The sequence below is a fragment of the Coenobita brevimanus genome, chromosome 23, assembly GCF_032717465.1.
Source record: "Coenobita brevimanus isolate Jiangsu-jjx chromosome 23, ASM3271746v2, whole genome shotgun sequence".
In the NCBI taxonomy this organism is placed as follows: Eukaryota; Metazoa; Arthropoda; class Malacostraca; order Decapoda; family Coenobitidae; genus Coenobita; species Coenobita brevimanus.
In genome coordinates, this window is record NC_136976.1 from 68084793 (window position 1) to 68103584 (window position 18792).

At 41.5% G+C, this 18792-nt stretch overlaps 1 protein-coding gene across 1 annotated transcript in view; it reads right to left on the minus strand.

Moving 5' to 3' along the window:
• The window catches only part of LOC145393011 (TBC1 domain family member 4-like), a 100947-nt gene that overhangs the window by 42190 nt on the left and 39965 nt on the right, over nucleotides 1-18792 (minus strand). The window contains exons 9-11 of the mRNA XM_080267330.1: nucleotides 16466-16713; nucleotides 5517-5656; nucleotides 1449-1604 (exon numbers count right to left, since the gene is read on the minus strand). Of these exons, the coding sequence (XP_080123456.1) occupies nucleotides 1449-1604; nucleotides 5517-5656; nucleotides 16466-16713 (544 nt within the window). The remainder of the gene's footprint in view (nucleotides 1-1448; nucleotides 1605-5516; nucleotides 5657-16465; nucleotides 16714-18792) is intronic.

The window sequence follows — 18792 nt, forward strand, 5'->3', positions numbered from 1 at the left end:
GATGAGGAGAGGTAGATTGAGATGGTTTGGACATGTGGAGAGGATGGGGGATGATAATTGGGTGAGGAAGATGAGAAGTGTTAATACTGGGGGTGGGGTTACAAGGGGTAGACCGAGAAAGACATGGGACGAGGTCATTATGTGTGACCTCAGGGTTAAGGGACTGAACAGGGAGGCTGCAATGGATCGTGCAGCGTGGAAAGCCGCCATTAGGTGACCAAGGCCGACGGATGCAAGCATGTTGGAGCCTTTAAAAATGAAACAATGAAACGATATATTAAGTTATGGTATACAATAGAGATATATCTGAAAAGAGTAATAATAAAGGAATATATGGTGCAACCCATATTGATGAAATGATACCCGGTATGTATCACCGCCACAGTATGTACTGATACCTCCCATGGCAAGCAATGCTGCCAAAGTTGCTGCCTGGTTGATTTAGCAGGATGTGTTGGGTTAGTGCTTCCCAGTAAACACCTCTTCCACATTGTTTCAAACCCTCCACCGGGTGGGGTGCACATTATGTTTAGTGACATGTTTTTAACTAATACATAAGGCAAAACCTGCATTCTGAAATGCCAATTTTTTAACCTAAACATCCCCATACTACATCTGCCCAAGCCTTGGAATTCCTCAGTTTTACAGGGTTAAACTTGGTAAACCAACCCATTAATACACTGGTTAAGAAGGTCTGATGTATTCTTTTTAGTGATAAGGGCGCAGAAGTCCATGACTATCTGAATATGCCCTCTGTCAAAATACTGTAAAGGCCTGACACATCTTCAGGCTGTGCTTAAGCTGAGAGGAACTTCTCCATGAGCATCACAATATAATTCCTGCATGTTTGTGCCTTCTTATCCAAGCTGATGTAATGCTTTAACCAGGCCCAAATTTCTTGCCTGCACTGGTGAATATGACTCACTGTGCTCTCAATGATTTCTCAATGGTAATCAATTGTGCCTGGAAAGCAGTAGGTCTTCCTCCTTTCTCTGGTGTCTAGCAGGCACTATGGATGGACAAGAAACTGCAGGCTGGTTCTCAGCCATCCTTTCACCGTTACATAATCTTCAAGATCAGAAACATGCAGTTAAAGCAAGTCACATGTGTACAAGGCTCCTGGCTCCCTGTGTGAGGATGTGGTGCTTAGGTGCAATGTCACAACCATAACAATGATGGCTAACTTGACTCTAGCTGAGCACAGCCAGTTTTCTCCAGGCAGTTTCCAAAAGTTCTACGTGGTTTTCACACCAACCTACCATGCAACTGCCACAAAAATTTTGTGTATAAGGAGAAACTGGTTATTTTGGGGAGCTCATGGATATGGTGGGTCTCAAGATCTGGGCATGTGGATAATGTGATCCCTCTGTAACTTATAACTGGTACTGACCTTAAAAAATCTGAGCAATAATAAACTTTCATTCAAAGACAACAGCACTTTGATTCACCTCTCAAACGCTGGTTTTCCTTTTCAAAACGATTCAAGAGAATTTGCTGAAAGACAGCCTTCTTCCAGATGACCATGAGCTGCTTCTTGGACTTCCTGCAAGTATTGGTATCAGCACCACCAGCGGGAGTCAGGCTGCCGAGGTGAGCCAGAGAATCTGGTGATGGAAAAAATATATATATATTACAACTTTGGCAAAACCCAATCTAAAGTACAGCAAATACACACACACACACACATGGATGGAAGTGGTGGGAATAAGGGAAGGAGACAGAGATGAAAAACACAGAGAACATAGATACAATTATAGGAAGGCAGACTTTGCTTCCCTGAGGACCTTTTTCCAAAATGTAGGCTGGAGTAAAATGAATGCTATCACAAATGTTGATGAGAAATATGAGTTTTTTATAGAAGTATATAAAACAGGAGTTAGTAGATGTGTCTCAAAATTCTCCACAGCAAAGGAAAGGAAGAAAGAATGGTTTAACAATAGGTGTAGAATGGCACCTGAGGCAAGAAAAAGAGCATGGAATAAAGTGAGAAGAAGGTATAGTGACAGGGCTTCAGAGGAGTACAAGCAGGTAAGAAATAAATATGTAAGGGTGCAGGGTGGGAAAGAAAGGAAATACAAAAAAGACATTGGAACTAAATGTAAAAAGGGGCCTAAACTATTTTAAAGGTTTGTAAATGGTAAAATGAAAGTTAAGGACAGTATTATACAACTGAGGGATAGAGATGAAACTTACGAAAGACAAGAAAAATTGTGTGAAATAATGAACAACAAGTTGCAGTCGAATTAAGGAAACTGAAATGGAAGCCAGCATGATAAGAATGGCGGAAACTCCAACTGAGATGAATGAGGTGCTTCAGCTGATGAGGGACTTGGATGTAAGGAAAGCAATGGGACCAGATGGTGAGGCTGGATGGATCCTATGGGAATGTGCAGACCAATCAGTGTGGCCTGTTTATGTCATCATTATGAGCTCTCTGGCAAATGAACAGTTGCCTAAAGACTGGAAACAAGCAAATATTGTGCCATTCTTCAGGGGAAGAAATAGAGAAGATCCACTCAATTATAGACCTGTATCACTTACTAGTGTTGTTTGTAAAATCTGTGAGAAAATTTTTGGAAACAGATGGATAAAGTATTTAGAAGAAAATGAAGTGATAACACCAAGACAATTCGGTTTTGGGGAAGGAAGATCTTGTGTTACTAACTACTGAGTTTCTATAATACAGTAACAGATGTCATACAAGTGAGAGACGGATGGGCAGCTTGTGTCTTTCTTGATCTCAAGAAAGCATTTGACAGGGTATCCTATAAGAGGCGGTGGCTAAGTCGGTAGAGTGGTGGCCTGCAGTTCTAATGGACCCGGGTTCAAATCTCGCTGGGGCAGGGAACAGTTTAAGGATTTGAATTTCATAAAATCAGACTTTACTGATCTACCAGAAGACCCGCCAACATGTAAAAATACCCCCGCTAATACCAGTACACCAGTCCTGTATGGGACAGCCCTAGCATGTGTTCAATATGGACAGTGGGTGTTAGTGCCGAAGTGGTGATATATAGAGGTGTGCGGTATGTACGAGGACTCACATGCTCACAGCCGCTCTGTTCTCTCAGGAATCTCGAATATTTCAGGGGCAGAGTGGCACCACAACCAACTATCTGGCTTTAGTAATTATTTTTATTAGTGCTGAGAATCTTATACTGATATATTAACCCTGTTCTGAAAGGAAAAAAAAAAAAATCCAAAATCAGCCAGCATAGAGGGGTATCAGTTTTTTTTTTTACCCAGCGCAGTACAGGTTAATATCTACTAGTAAGCATTCTGAGAGAGACAGAGAGGGAGAGAGAGAGAGAGAATCACCCCTAGCCTGTTTTAATGTACCCTTAGACTAACCATTTAAACCTTCTGAAATGTAGTCCATGATCTCTCATCAGGTTTCCTCCCCTTTATCATTTCATAATGAATCTATCTATCTATTGCCAGATGCCTTAATCCCATACGGGGTGGCCACAAATGAATCACCTCCAAGTCACCTTGTCCCCCACCATTTCACTGCCCTGCTCCCAGCTCAAACCCTCCTCTCTCATATACCTCTCCACTCCATCCCTCAATCTCATCCTTGGCCTCCCCTTCCCTCTCTACTCACTCACATACACTCTCCTCGTCAGTCTCTCACTCTCCATCCTCTCCACATGGCCAAACCACCTCAATGTGTTTCTCCTAACACTTCCTATCACATCCACATCCACACCACAATGCTCCTTCACATCCTTATTTGACAGTCTGTCTCTCCATGTGACTCCACATGCTCCTCTCAAATAACTCATATCCACTGCTCTCTCATTCTTGATTTGTGTCCCTCCAACAAGGTCCAAGCTTCACTTCCATACATTAGAGTTGGTATCACAATACTGTCATGTAGTAACTTTTTCACCTCCATGCTCACTTACCTGTTTCTTATCACTGCTTTCAAGGAACCAGCAACCTTTCTTCCTTGTTGCACCCTTTCAAGCACTGCATCCTCCAAACTTCCATCCTTACTCATCACACTCCCCAAGTACTTAAACATACATTTTTCATATCCTCCTCACCCAACCTCAGTGTACATTCACTGACTTCACTTCTCTTGAAGACCATAACTCTACTCTTCCCTACATTCAACTTTCAATTCCATTTTTTACACACTCTCCCAAACTTATCCACCAAGCCGTGCAGTTCCCCTTCATCTTCACTTAACAACACAGTATCATCTGCAAACAACAGTACAGGGACATAAGAGGTGCTGTAGTTGAACCAGTGTCGCATACTAGTATGCTTGCACCCAGGCTTAAGGAAGGGCCGATACACTTGGTTCACACACTACACATGCACAGCAGCCTTAGCTCCCTCATACATACTCTCCAAGCCAACATGTGAAAACTGTGGCATTATTACCCAAAAAAATGTGTCAAAAAATTAGTTTCTTTACAGTGAACAATCCCCTCATTCAGTAATTCATCTGTTCAGTCTATCCTTACTGATACTTGACTTTACATACAGTATAACATTTTCCCCATGCATCCAGTTCATTTCTTTTTATTTTTACTTGGCTGAATGTACAGTACATAATGCTATAACATAATACAGTATTTCTTTGAATCCTCTTTCACATTCTTACATAATGCTATAATATAATACAGTATTTCTTCGAATCCTCTTTCACATTCTTCATTTGCATATCTCACAGTTCAGTCATAAAAACCAACATAATCGTACTGAGTCACAGATGGACTTGGGATCCAGTTCCACAGCTTTTTTTTTTTTTTTTTTTTTTTTTTTTTTTTAAAGTATACATGTTGTGGTAGGTGGTGGCAATCATCATCCACTCACTTGATGTAGTGCTGCCAACTTCTTCCTTAGCCTTTATCGTTCTTTTTCCGTGCCTGCCCTCCTCTCTTCCTATTTCTCCCATCTTGCCTGTCACTTCTTATTGCTTTTCATTCCTTTACAGGTGGCTTTACATTGAGTGACAAGCCAAATGGTTTCCTGTAAGCACAAGAAACCATTTACAGCGCTGAGTGGTAACCAGCCAACCATACGTGCTCCCTACGTCCCTATGTGTCAACAAGTGGGTTGGTGGAGGGTCAGTGCCCCTCCCCGTAAAACAAATAACTCAGAGTCAAATGGCCACCCCTTACGGGATTATGGGATCTGGCAATAGATAGACAGATAGTAACTGTGTAGTGACATTCTTACTCACAGTCCCTCCTTCCTGTATCATGAAAGTCTTAAGATTATTTACACAATTTTGGTAGCTAATGGGGTTGTCAATTCCATTCAACAAGAACACACTGCCTACAGCCGGGCACCCAACTGCAACATATTATCGAGGGGGATACCTTTCCCTACCCTCCTGATATGGTAATAACGGATGGGTGATGGATTTCTCCTAAACTTATTCAGTATGAATTCATTAAAAAAAAAAAAAAAAAAAGTACAAACTCATTCATCAATTAATAATGAATACATTATGATGGTAAAATAAAGCAAAAATATAAAATATGAGCAAGTGATATTACCTGACTTCTTAGGCGGTGAAACAACCCTTTGCAGGATGGCATGTCTAAACGAAGTTGGAGCTGACTTGTTGCTTGGCTTTCCCTCTCCTGAATGCTCCTCTTCTGAGCTTCGGGGGACTGGAGACCCCACTTTGAGAAAGCTGAAGAAAATAGCATGTAGAATGTAAGCCCAGTGAGACATATCTGAGGCAGCTACCTGTATCCTAAAACAATGCCATGTTACTCATACCGGTGCTCGGAGTATGTCAAGGTTAACGAACTAAGTGTTTTAGTTTCTCCAAGATCAGTGCACGTAATTCCACTGTTGTCCCAACATGCTACTGGATTTCCCACAAGGGTACCGGAATACATGGCTGAAGCTTTCCACAGATGAGTGTTACGTCACTACACACCTTCACAAACCCGGCATCCTGTCACATATCTCTCCCTACCTCAGATGCCACCCATTAAATTTCAACTGACAAGTAGATAAATGTATAGTGAAATAATGCTTTGAAGATAATACTCAGAGCTTCTACTTGAGAACAGTTACATTTCATAAGATAGTATAACTGTACTTGATACAAGTTTTCAGTCTCTTATGTCATGACAGGCGAATGAAACAGTAGTCATCTTGCTTGTAAGTAAACAGCACAATGACAATTACTCTTTATAAATGCATTTTTAAAAACACAGGACAATTGTATTTTCCTCAATTACCTGACACATGCTAACATTCACCACAATAAATAATAATGTATTATATGATGCATGGGTCAGTAATGAATAGTAAAATAAGACAGTGAGTGAATGCAACACTGAACACCACTGATAAAAATAACAGGAATCATTTCCTGCTGATAAAAGTCTTCACGAATATTTGTACAGTTTACATGCTACTACATATCTGCATCTCCAGTAAACTACGGCAAATACAAACAGTATGTACGAGTACCACTATAATGGCAAAGGAAAATAACATGTCATAAAATGATGAATGTGATTATCCAGTGTTATCAGAACTATCATTAGGACATCGTGAGAAACCTGAGTAGAATTCTTTCTTCCTATATCATCAGACACTATTGCATGTTTCTTGCTCCTGTACATCATCACCATCTGTGTTGCACCATGAGATGCATAGAGGCTTGGGGCTTCCCTATTGGTCCTGACATTTAAGATGAGAGTGACCATTTTCACTCTTCCCTGAGTGGCATTACATGAGCAATAAATCCCAACTGCCCCTTAGATATAAACCTGCACGGGCTCAATCTGATTGGAGTGACTTAATTACCCACTAAACCCCAGGCGCCATAATTTGGTTATATGGTTACCACTTAGCGTAGTAAATGGTTTCCTGATGTACAGGAAACTATTTGGCTTGTCACTCAGTGTACAGTCACCCATAGGCAGTAGGCAGAGAAAAGAATGAAGGAAAAAAGAACAGAAAAGAGAGTGTAGTCACTCGTTGGCATATGGAAGAGGAAAAATGAAGGAAAGACAGAAGAGAATGGAAGGAAAGAGGGAAGGAAGAGAGGAAAGGGTTGCTCATGAGAGCAGCACTACACTGAGTGAGTGGATGGTGGGTGCCCCCACCTACTACTAGCAGACAGTTATTCTGATCACCAAATAAGAGTTAAATTTGCTATAAAGTTGATGAAAGAGATTATATAACTCCACTGTACTTGTGAATAAAAAAAAAAAAAGGGCCTCTAACACTTAATGAACTTCAATACATCAACAAAATAGGAGTCAAGCCAGCACCAATCCATGAAGCCTACCACATCCCATACTAGTACTCACACTGGAGCCAAACTTATTCACTTGACATAGTGTTGCTTTGGGTGTCTGCCCTTTCCTCATCCTTCCTTCCTCTTCTGTCTTTCTTTCCTTCATTCTTTCCTCTTCCTTCTTCCTGCTGGTGGCTTTACACTCCCTCTTCTGTCTTTCTTACCTTCATTCTTTCCTCCTTCTGCCTATGGGTGACTCTACACTGAGTGACAAGCCAAATGGTTTCCTGTACACCTGGAAACCATTTACTATGCTGGGTGGTAACCATATAACCAAATTATGGTGCCTGGTGGTTTATTGGGTAATCAGGGTGCTCCAATTGGACTGAGCCTGTGTAGGTTTATATCCAAGGGATGGTTGGAGTTTACTGTTCACACAATGCCACTCACGGCTGCATGAGACTGGTCACTCTCATCTTAAATGTCAGGACCAACGTGCCTAGCTCCGGGCTCCTACGCTCCTCGTGAGGCAACATAAGTTTTGATGATGGATGGATGGACCTTTCTCTTCCATGTCACCACTTTGATAAATCTGAGTCTTTTCTACCATTCCCTTCTTCCAAATTTTCCCCATTTCTTCCTCGCTATTTGTTGGAGAGATGGCCACACCACTTAAACACACTCTGGTCTGCCCTATTTGTTATGCAACGTCTGCTTTCACACTTTTCTCTTACACTGTCACATCTTGCCCACCCCAAATATAGACCACAGGCACTTCATCTTCAGTATATCCACCCTTCTTTGGTCCCTATCACTCAAGGCCCATGCCTCATATCCAAATTTCACTGTCAGCAAAACTATGCATTCACACATACCTGTCCTTGACTGAAAAAACATTAATCTTTTCTTCCTACACATACCTGCTGTAAAATACGAGTAAATGACAACAAACATACAACAAAACTTGGACTAGTGTTCTGATTCTGTATACAATAAGTTCTCATTATATTCTGATAAAGTGTTTCAAGATATGACAAACTTCTTTCCCTGTAAGTGGTAATGTATGTTTGGAGAAACTCAATGAGGCTTTATAGGTAACTATGAAACTCTGACAGGCAATTTTTCTGTACATTATTGTTAATACCCTGCAACAAAAAAGAATTATTAAAAAGCGAAGTGGGGGCACCCACTATTCACTTAACATTGTGCTATATGCGAATCTACAATGAATAACACGTCAAATCATATGGCTTCCTGGAACCTCGAACACTATGCACGAATCTTACAGCCAAGTTCTAGAGGTAAAGGAAAGAGAATCTGCCACCCACTCCCCTTATACTCCCTGTTGTCTTAGGCAACAGGAAAGGGAAGGGGGCAGAAACAAGAAGTTCCCCACCCATTACTTCCAATTTCCTAGTGAAGGCAGAAAATGTCTTTGACTGTCCCATGCATACCTAGGGTCTGGGAAAAATAAGAAAGTTTGTATGGTCATGTGGACTGTGAGAGGCCAGTGCGAGAAATGTAAAAGCATGGAAATTACTGAAAAGGTTCATTCATTCATTCATTCATTGCCAGACGCCATCTATCCCAAGCGGGGTGGCCAAGGCTTAGAGTTAATTGTTTTACAGGGAGGGGCACTAATCCTCCACCAACCCCACTTGACACGTAGGGATGCCAACAGCATCTGGTGTTCCCCAGCGGTCACCCATCCAAGTACTAACCAGACCCAAGGTTCAACAGTCCTCAATATACTGTACTGTGATGACACTGTGTGAAATGAACTGAAGATGAAAGGGTGTGAAGGGGAGAAATGGAATGGCAAGAAGTGTGAAAGGTCAGGTATGAATACACATCAACAATGTAAGGAAAGATTTATGCTGCTGATAAATGATAATGGCTGAAGGCAATGAAAGATATAAATGTGTCGACTTAGGGTGTATGTGTCAATTTCCAATTTGAGGTGACTGTGGCAGTGATTGTTGCACATGCACCCTGTAATGACAGAGGTGGAGCAGAAAAAAGACGGGTTCTGAGACCAGCTGGATGGAGTGATAGGACAGATGCTCAGCAGGTATTGTGTTTGTTTGCCATTATGGAAAGAGGTAACACTGGTCCTGTGCATGATGTGACAGGTCATTATGGAGTAAACCCTCTACATACTGGACCTCAATAATCTGTACTCTGGATACATCGACCTCCTTAACCATACTGAGCTAACTTCATCATAACCCAAACTAAGACTCAATTTGTAAGGTAATACGGCTGTTGACTGAAAACAACGTAAATACTAATTCTACTAGTTTTCTGTTCTGTAGTATCATACCATTTATAACTGCTCCAACATGTCTGCATGAGTTAGCTTTGGTCACCTAATGGTGGGTCTCCACACTGCTTGATCTCTGACAGCCTCCCTATTCAGCCCTTTATCCCTGGGGTCACTCTCTGTGACCCTGTCCCAGGTCTTCTTTGGTCTGACTCTCGCAACCCTACCCTCAACGTTTACATTTCTTATCTTCCGCACCCGTTGTCATCCTCCATCCTCTCAATATGCCCAAACCATCTCAATCTGCCCCTCCTCATCACAACACCAATACATTTAAGTCCCATCTTTCCTCTCAACTCTTCAATCGCAATCCTAGTCCCTCCAGGCCTCACATTCAAGAATGCATTACACATCCATCAAATCATTGTCATTTCTATACGTTTGAGCCTACAAGTATCCTCTTTCTTTACCGCCCAGGTCGCACTACCATACAGCATCACACTCCTAACACATGTTGCATACAAAGATCCCTTAGCACGGAGGGAGAGCCCTCTCAGTGTTAGGACAGGCAACAACTTCCTGAACTTTCTCCAACAACTCCTTACTCTAGACACAGAGGTAGCCCCAGCCCCACCTCCAGCACAAAATATGCCCATCAAATAACAAAATTCCACCACACACACAAGAGGCTCTCCAGCAAGATCAATCCCTTCACGGTTGACAATTTCAACTTGCTCTCCCTGATGCACCACACAAATGAAATTAGCATTATTTCACAGCCTACCTCTAATACTACTACATCTCTTATGCACTCACTTATTCCAAACACTACACAAGATGGAGTTACTTCCACACCATTGTGGTAATCTGCACATGGTCACTTCCTCTGTTTTGACAGTACCAACACCAGACCTACATATCATAACTCTTGTTTTATCCACATATACTCTTAAACCCTGAGTGCCCCATTCCGTCTCTCCTATTCCTATATCTTTCCTCCTCTTCACTTATATTCTCTGTAATCAACAAGTCATCAGGATACAACATCTCCCATGGGAGCTCATTTCTCAAGTCATGTGAGAGAGTGTCAAGCACCATAACAAACAATAAGAGGCTCAAGACTGAAACATAATGCACGCCAATATTCATGGAAAACTTGTCACTCAAATCTCCATTCAATCTCACCTGGGTGTGAGCACCCACATACATGGCCATAACCATTCTAACCAGCCACTCCTCTATCCCAAGCCTACTCATTGCTCACCACTCCCTAGTGCAGCGTTTCTTAACCTGGGGTGCTGAAATTAATTTTAGGGGGTGCTGGAAATTGCTGCATTATATTTTTTCTTACTGGATTTGCTTAGTATTGGCATCCTTGATTTTTTTTTTTTTTTTTTGACAGTATAAAATAAACTGTCAGGCAGTACTTCACTATACTTTAACCCTGCAGTAGTGTAGCAACTGCAGTCCCAGCAACCAGATGTAGAGGGATGCTGGACTGAGACTTTATTACAAGGGGGGTGCTGAGGTCGGAAAAGGTTAAGAAACACTGCCCTAGGGACTCTGTCAAGCGCCTTCTCCAAATCAACAAAACAAAGAATAGATCCTTTTTCTTTCCTATGTATTTTTCCTGAAGCTGTTGAACGATATGGCTTCAGTGGTCCCTTTGCCTGGCTTAAACCAAAACTGCATCTCATCAATATTTACTCTTTCTCTTTTCATACCTTCTAGAACTCTCTCATTACCTTCATTATCTGGTCCAAAAGTTTTATGCCTCTATAATTTCCTCTTTCCAGGGCTTTACCCTTTCCCTTGTACACATTTACAATCACACTCTTCAGCCAATGATCTGAGACAACACACTCATATATAATCATACTTATCAATGCATTAACTAACCCCACTCCAAATCTCCTGAGGCCTTCGGCATTTCAGCCGTCATTCCAGACACACCTGCTGCCTTCCCCACCTCCATCCTGCCTATTGCCCTGCTCACAGTAGCAGTATCAATCAAAGGCCATGGGCAAAACACTGGGCCTGCTGACTCCAAACCTTCCCTGTTCCAGTCAAACTCCTCATTCAGCAACAGGTTATAATGCTCTCTCCTGGTGTCTTCAATATCCTCACTGTTCACCATTACCTTTCCTTCATCATTCTCCACATACTGCTAACCTCTGATGTCCCTGTTCTCTCTCTTCATCTGATTTTCCACCTTAAATATCATATTTTTCCTTTCCATTATTCAGTAAAAGTCTCTGAGACTCTGATTTTGTCCAGTATACCTCTCTTCTAGCCCTATGCTTGGCAGCCAAGTATTCCTCTTTGTTACCACCCCTTTTTCATTCCTGGAAAAGTCTTCTTTTCTCCTTAATCCTCTCAAACTCCTTCAACACAGCCTGCATTCAATGGCTTCTGAGTACTGCATGACTCCCATGGGCTGGCCCAGACCTTACAAGCCACAAACCCCTCACTCAGCGACGTGAGTGACGTAGGAAAATGGACCTGAAATAGTGGCGTCTTCGTTGTGGGTCCACCCGCCAGAGGCTGTCAAAGCAGAGGAGAAGGACAGCATAAGGGCCAAAACACTGCAACCCCCACCAACCCCTCATGGGGCCTGAGAACCTGGGAGTGGCTTTGGCCAGCAAGTACCACATCTCCCAACACAATACACACAACAACACTGTTTTTTTCACACCAAGAAATGACTTTCCAACAGCCATTTCTCGAAGACTTCTTCTAGCTGGAGACATTGAGAGCAATCCAGGACCCATCAACAAATACATGTGTCCAACATGCTCAAAACCCATCACTATGAGTTGACAGACAAAGGGTTCAGTTCACTGCAATTCCTGCAAGAACTGGACCTATTTCACCTGCACAACACTTGCATCCAGAGAACATTGCACAAACACTTGGACCTGCTCCTTAAGCTCCTTCCCCCACCCTCTAACCCCCCCACCAGCCCCTCTCCTGCTTCCTCCACACCTCCTAAGCCTAAACCACTGATCCTTCCCACACCATACAATACCCCAGCTCCTCCCATTGCACCCCAATCCAGTTCACCCCAACCCTTATCCCTATCACAACCTTCTACTCCTTCCCCTCCACCCACAACCCCACCTCCTCCCCATGCTGCAGCACCCAATACACATCGTACACGCAACATAACATTCTTCAAATAAACACAGATGGCATAAACACCGAAAAACAAGAACTCACATGATTCATCAAACAGCAAAACATACACAGTGCCATCATACAAGGAAAAAAACTAAGTAGAACACAGAAAACAAATTCATTTCATAATTTCACCATCAGACAAGACCGGGTCAATGGCAGTGGCGGCAGACTCATCACTCTGGTACACCAATCCATCAACTTTTCAGATACTAGTGCACACACGACATCATTTATTTGCATTTATTTGCAATGATTTTCGTTTAAAAAATGACACTTCTAGCTCTATTAGGAAGATTTTTATGGCGTACGGAACAAATAATTCTTATGGTCTTTGACCACACCCGGCCGCTCTGGTAGCAGATAGCTCAAAATTGTAAAATGTTTCCAGTCATTTCATTCTCCTGCCCTAATTTGTAACTGTACTGTTATGGAATTACTACATGTTGTAACTGAATAAATGATCTTCCTAATGAAAGAAGAAAAATGAAAAGAAAAAATAAATTACCATATTTTTTTCGTTCACTCATTTATTCAACATGATTTGTTGCAGGGGAGTGAAAGATAAAAATGGTAGATTACTAGTGGAGAAGGGAGAAAAAGTGAGCAGATGGAGAGAACACTTTAAGGAATTGTTGAACGTAGAGGATGGAAGTAATGCGAGTATAAGTGGCTGGGGAATGGCTGGGAGAAGGAGGGAGGTGAGAAGACAGGAAGAAATCAGTAGGATAGAAGTTGTGGAAGCAATGAAGAAAGTTAAATCAGGGAAAGCCCCAGGAATTGATGGAGTGTGTGGTGAAATGCTGAAGCATGGGGGAGAGATAGTAGTAGAATGGATGTGGAAGATGTGCAGATTGGCCTGGGAGGAAGGTAGAGTCCCGGAGGATTGGAAGTCAGGTATAATTATTCCCTTGTACAAAGGAAAAGGGGAAAAAGAAGTGTGTGGTAATCATAGGGGCATTTGTCTTCTTAGTATAATAGGAAAAGTGTATGGTAGGATACTTATAGACAGAGTTAGAGAAAGAACAGAGAAATTAGTTGGAGAAGAACAGGGAGGCTTTAGGAAGGGAAGAGGTTGTGTAGATCAGATATTCATTCTTAGATCTTTAGTGGAAAAGTTTCTAGAGAAGGGAAAGAAGTTGTATGCGGCTTTCATGGATTTGGAGAAAGCATATGACAGGGTGGATAGACAAGGATTGTGGAAAGTGTTAAGAATATATGGAGTAGATGGGAAGTTGTTGAATGCTGTGAAGAGTATGTACGATGGTGCGAAGGCTGCAGTGCGTGTGGATGGTGAACTAAGTGAATTTTTCTCTTTGAAAGTTGGTTTGAAACAGGGATGTGTCATGTCTCCATGGTTGTTCAATCTGTACATGGATGGGGTAATAAAAGAGGTACAAGGTAGGGTAGTGGATGTTGGAGTGGCCCTGGTGAGACAGGATAGTGTTTGGAAACTCCCTGTACTGTTGTTTGCAGATGATACTGTGTTGTTGAGTGAAGACGAAGGGAGCTGCAAGGCTTGGTGGATGAGTTTGAGAGAGTGTGTAAGAAACGGAACCTAAAGGTGAATGTAGGGAAGAGTAAAGTGATGGTCTTTGAGAGAGGTGAAGTTAGTGAATGTACAGCGAGGTTAGATGGTGAGGAATTGGAAAATGTGAGTACGTTTAAGTATTTGGGTAGTGTGATGAGTAAGGATGGAGGTTTGGAGGGTGAAGTGCTTGAAAGGGTACAGCAGGGAAGAAAGGTTGCTGGTTCCTTGAAAGCAGTGATAAGAAACAGGGAAGTGAGCATGGAAGTGAAAAAGTTACTACATGACAGTATTGTGATACCAACTCTAACGTACGGAAGTGAAGCTTGGACATTGTTGGAAGGACACAAGTCAAGAGTGAGAGCAGTGGAAATGAGTTATTTAAGAGGAGCCTGTGGAGTCACGTGGAGAGACAGGCTGACGAATGAGGATATAAAGGAGCGTTGTGGTGTGGATGTGGATGTGATAGGAAGCGTTATGAGGAACACACTGAGGTGGTTTGGCCATGTGGAGAGGATGGAGGGTGAGAGACTGACGAAGAGAGTGTATGTGAGTGAGGTGGAGGGGGGAAGAGGGAGGGGGAGGCCGAGGATGAGATGGAGGGATGGGGTGGAGAGGTATATGAGGGAGGGGTGTGTGAGTTGGGAGCAGGGCAGTGAAATGGCGGGGGACAGGGCGACTTGGAGGCGATTTGTTTGTGGCCACCCCAAACGGGATTGAGGCGTCTGGCAATAGATAGATAGATAGATAGATTTGTTGGAGATACTGTATATAAACATTTCATCAGTGCTTGCTGAATGCTCTACAACTTTCTCTCAACAGGCACTGATTAAATGTTTATATATCTGTGAGAAGTCAGCATTGAATAAATGAGTGAACGATAAAATATGGTAATTTCTTTTTTCTTTTTTTTTCTCATAATAAAGTTATAAATAAGGGCAGGGCAGAAAGCTGAATGACGAAACCAAAAATCATAGCGAAAAAATACTGCAACCCCTATGGCTGGATGCAACCTGCATCGAAAAAGTATCAGTGGTTGGATTTCACTTGGACGCAACCTGCATCGAAAAAGTGCGAGCGGTTAGATTTTTTACCTAATCCTTGTGCATGAGGGGGTTAACTGGAGCTTCTACACCCTCATCTCACCACTATGTTACTTTATGTCTTGGGGTCCCCTTATCCACCCACACACTGAATCAGTAACTCTAAGGAGATTGTTCCTGAGAGTTTTACTTTTTTTTTTCCCTTGTTCTATGGACCTTACCTCACCCCCATCCTTTGGGGGGGGAAAGAGAGGTCAGTCTAGTGATGGTAATGAAAAAAGTAGCATATAATGAGGAACTGTATTTGTGATCGAGTTCCCTATTTAAGACAGATGACTGTGCAGCAAGTTTCCAACCTTGTAACCACTTATTTTTCTTATGTAGTTCCCTTCAGGGTCAGTAGTAGCCTGCCATCTACTACCTTCTGGAGAGAGTAAGCTGAAGCACAAGGAAGTCAGCCTTAGTACTGTAGTTATTACTTTTTATCTGTCTTAGCTCCAATTGTTAATTATTAGTACCATTCTTGCAGCTCTGACTGCTGTAGATAAGGATGATTGTCCATCTTAGTCATGTTAAACCATGTTTTAACATACAGTAAACCCTTGATATACTGAACTAATTGGGGAAATGGCTGACGATACACCTGATGTTTATTGGGGGACTAAAATGATCCCAGGTTCAATTTACTGTATAATACAGTACCAGTAAGTCTTATTTGGTGGTCACCTGATGGAATTTACATGGCTACATTTTTTTTCAATTTTGAGTGTGTTTATAGTGCATACTGATGCTGTACTGACAGATAGTATAAATGTTCAATCAAAGATAAAACAAAACAGAGAAAACAACAAAAATTACTTTTTATTTACCTTGTGTTTAGTCTGGCAGCCACATTACCTGGATAAATCGACTTTTTGTTCTACAATCAGTATTGGAAAGCTGTTTAGTAGGCTCACAGAGGTTGCTACAGCTGAAGTTTGGGCTGACGAGGTTCAATATAGTGAGGGTTTACTGTAGTAAAATCAGTTAGGTCCTGCAGATGTCCTTCTGATCTATTCTACTGCAAAAATGGATTTCTGGAAGGATTAAACAGGTGATCATTAAGGATAGTTAAAGCAATATTCTGTATCCCTACAAATTAGTTTTATTAACCCAGGACTTCTGATGTGATATTTATGAGTATCTCAAATACCATACTGTAAATAAAACATAAAACATTCTTGACTCACATATTCCTCTTGGGTGACACCTGAGAGCCTTCTTCCTTGGATGCCATTATCTTCTGCTTGGCAGCAGCTCGTTTGGCTAGAAACTCCCGTCTCATGGAATCCCCACCTGCGCCACTGACAGTAGACGATCGTGGTCGATGACCCAGTGGCGAATCACTCAGACCCTCCATTCGAACCTTGGGAGGTGTGGGCACTGGGGATGGATTAGCCTTTTCCCCAGAATTCATAGACACATTACCCTGATGGCTCTGCAAATATATAAATCTCATTTACTAAAGCAAATGTTACATTCATCATCATCAGCATCACTATTATCTTAGCTCAATTTCCCACTCCCTGACAAGATAAAAAGATCACCTACAACAGCACATGTTAATACTTCATCATCAACATCATAGTTATCCTCATCCTAACTCTATTTCTCACTTATATTGAAGGTGGGTATGATCTATAAACGAAAAGGAAAGCATACAAGGAAACTATTCAACAAAGTGTCCTGAGAAATAGGTCATAAATTTGTTTATGTAAAATAGGTCATCCATTTGTTTGTGCATTATTGAAATTTTCAAATAACTGAATGAGTCAAACACCCATTCGCTCACCATTAAAGACCCGCAATTCTGGCTCCACTCAACAGGTTAAACAATACCTTGCACATAGCTTCACGCTTACCTACCTGACACAGTAAATATGATGACTATCAAGTTTAAAAAAAGGTGCCAAACCTGGTCATGCACTCCTCCGCACAAATTTCATCCAGCCAGCTCAATCACTTGTGCATTCCCTAACCAGGTACTGTACTGGATATGCATACTGAACAATAGGTACATCAGACATCACACACCTGTCTCATTCTAAAACAGACTTTTATCATCATCTTAACAACTACTTATAGAATGTATCAACTTTCCATATAGAGGAAAACCTTGTTTTTCAACCGATCATTATTCAACAATTCACTGTTTCAACATTTATAAATCTATACACTTTTACACTGTCATGATTATCCCTGCCATTTCGACAATACAAACCACATGCCACCAGACAGACCAGCTGAGCTGCCTTAGTCTCCCATGCTCTGCCCTGTTGATCAATTGCCTCTTCACCTGTCTGTATTTCTATTTGACCACATGGAATACTACAGCACCACAATAAGAACGATCCAAACGCAATGAGAAGTTTCCAGGCGGTAAACAACATCAACAAGGCTACTGAATGCTACTGGCAGCTCCAGAAGGAAAAGGGGGCAAAGGCAAAGCAGCAAAAATGTGTGATTTCTTCAAGCCAAGAATGAAGGATTGTGACTAACTTTTAAGGAGATTGTGGGTTAAAGGGGTTTCTGAGTGAGTGTTTACGTATGTGTTTGACCTTCATATGTAGTAGTTGTGTGTGTGTGTGTGTGTGTGTGTGTGTGTGTGTGTGTGTGTGTGTGAGAGAGAGAGAGAGAGAGAATTCTGATGTAGTACAGATCGTCCCTGCTATAACAATGAGGTGCGTTTGTGGAAAACCCATCATTAAGCCAGGGTGTCGTTAAACGGGGACGTTATAACACAATGTACAGAAATGCGATTGGAAGCCCTGGGATTGCCCTCCTCAACCAAGTCCAAAAAACTCACATGTATCCAAAAACAAGTTTCTAGCTCACCTTTACCCCTAGACAACTTTAAAACATGCTAAACTAAGCCTAGAGGCAGTTTATAACTCACCTAAATCCAAAAATAAAATCTGAAAATCATCTAAAATAAGTCTGGAAAAAAAATCTGAGAGTAAGCTGTACCCAAAAATGAAGAGTTCATTCCACCTATGACTAAAACACATTAATCTGACTAAAACACATTAATCTAAATCTAAAAACAGTTTATAAAAATTTTAGTCTAAAATACCTTCAAATCAGTTAAAAAAACAAACCCATCACATAACTGGGGACTGACCATTGTTAGGTAGGGATGGGTGTTAATTTTTTTACATTGCTATGGTGGAGTAATGCGTAAAAGGGGATCATATAGTGTGGTATACCTGTACACTATGTACAGTAGAACCCCATAACTGCTGAATTCATAATTAACAACTTCAATAATTGATGAGTTAGTACTTGAAAAGTCAGAAAAATACAGAAATAAACTGTAGGAATATGAACTGAATTGTTAAGGTCTTTCTGGTAAAAGTTAAAAGTACATTTAGTGACCATTCTTTTGTTCGTTTTTGTGTGTATATGTGAAAGAGAGATTACTGATGCAAACAAAAATATACAGTATTCCATTAACCCCTTAATAACCCCCATGTTGAGCAACTCTTTAAAGCCCTACTATACTGTAAAAGGTTGTTCT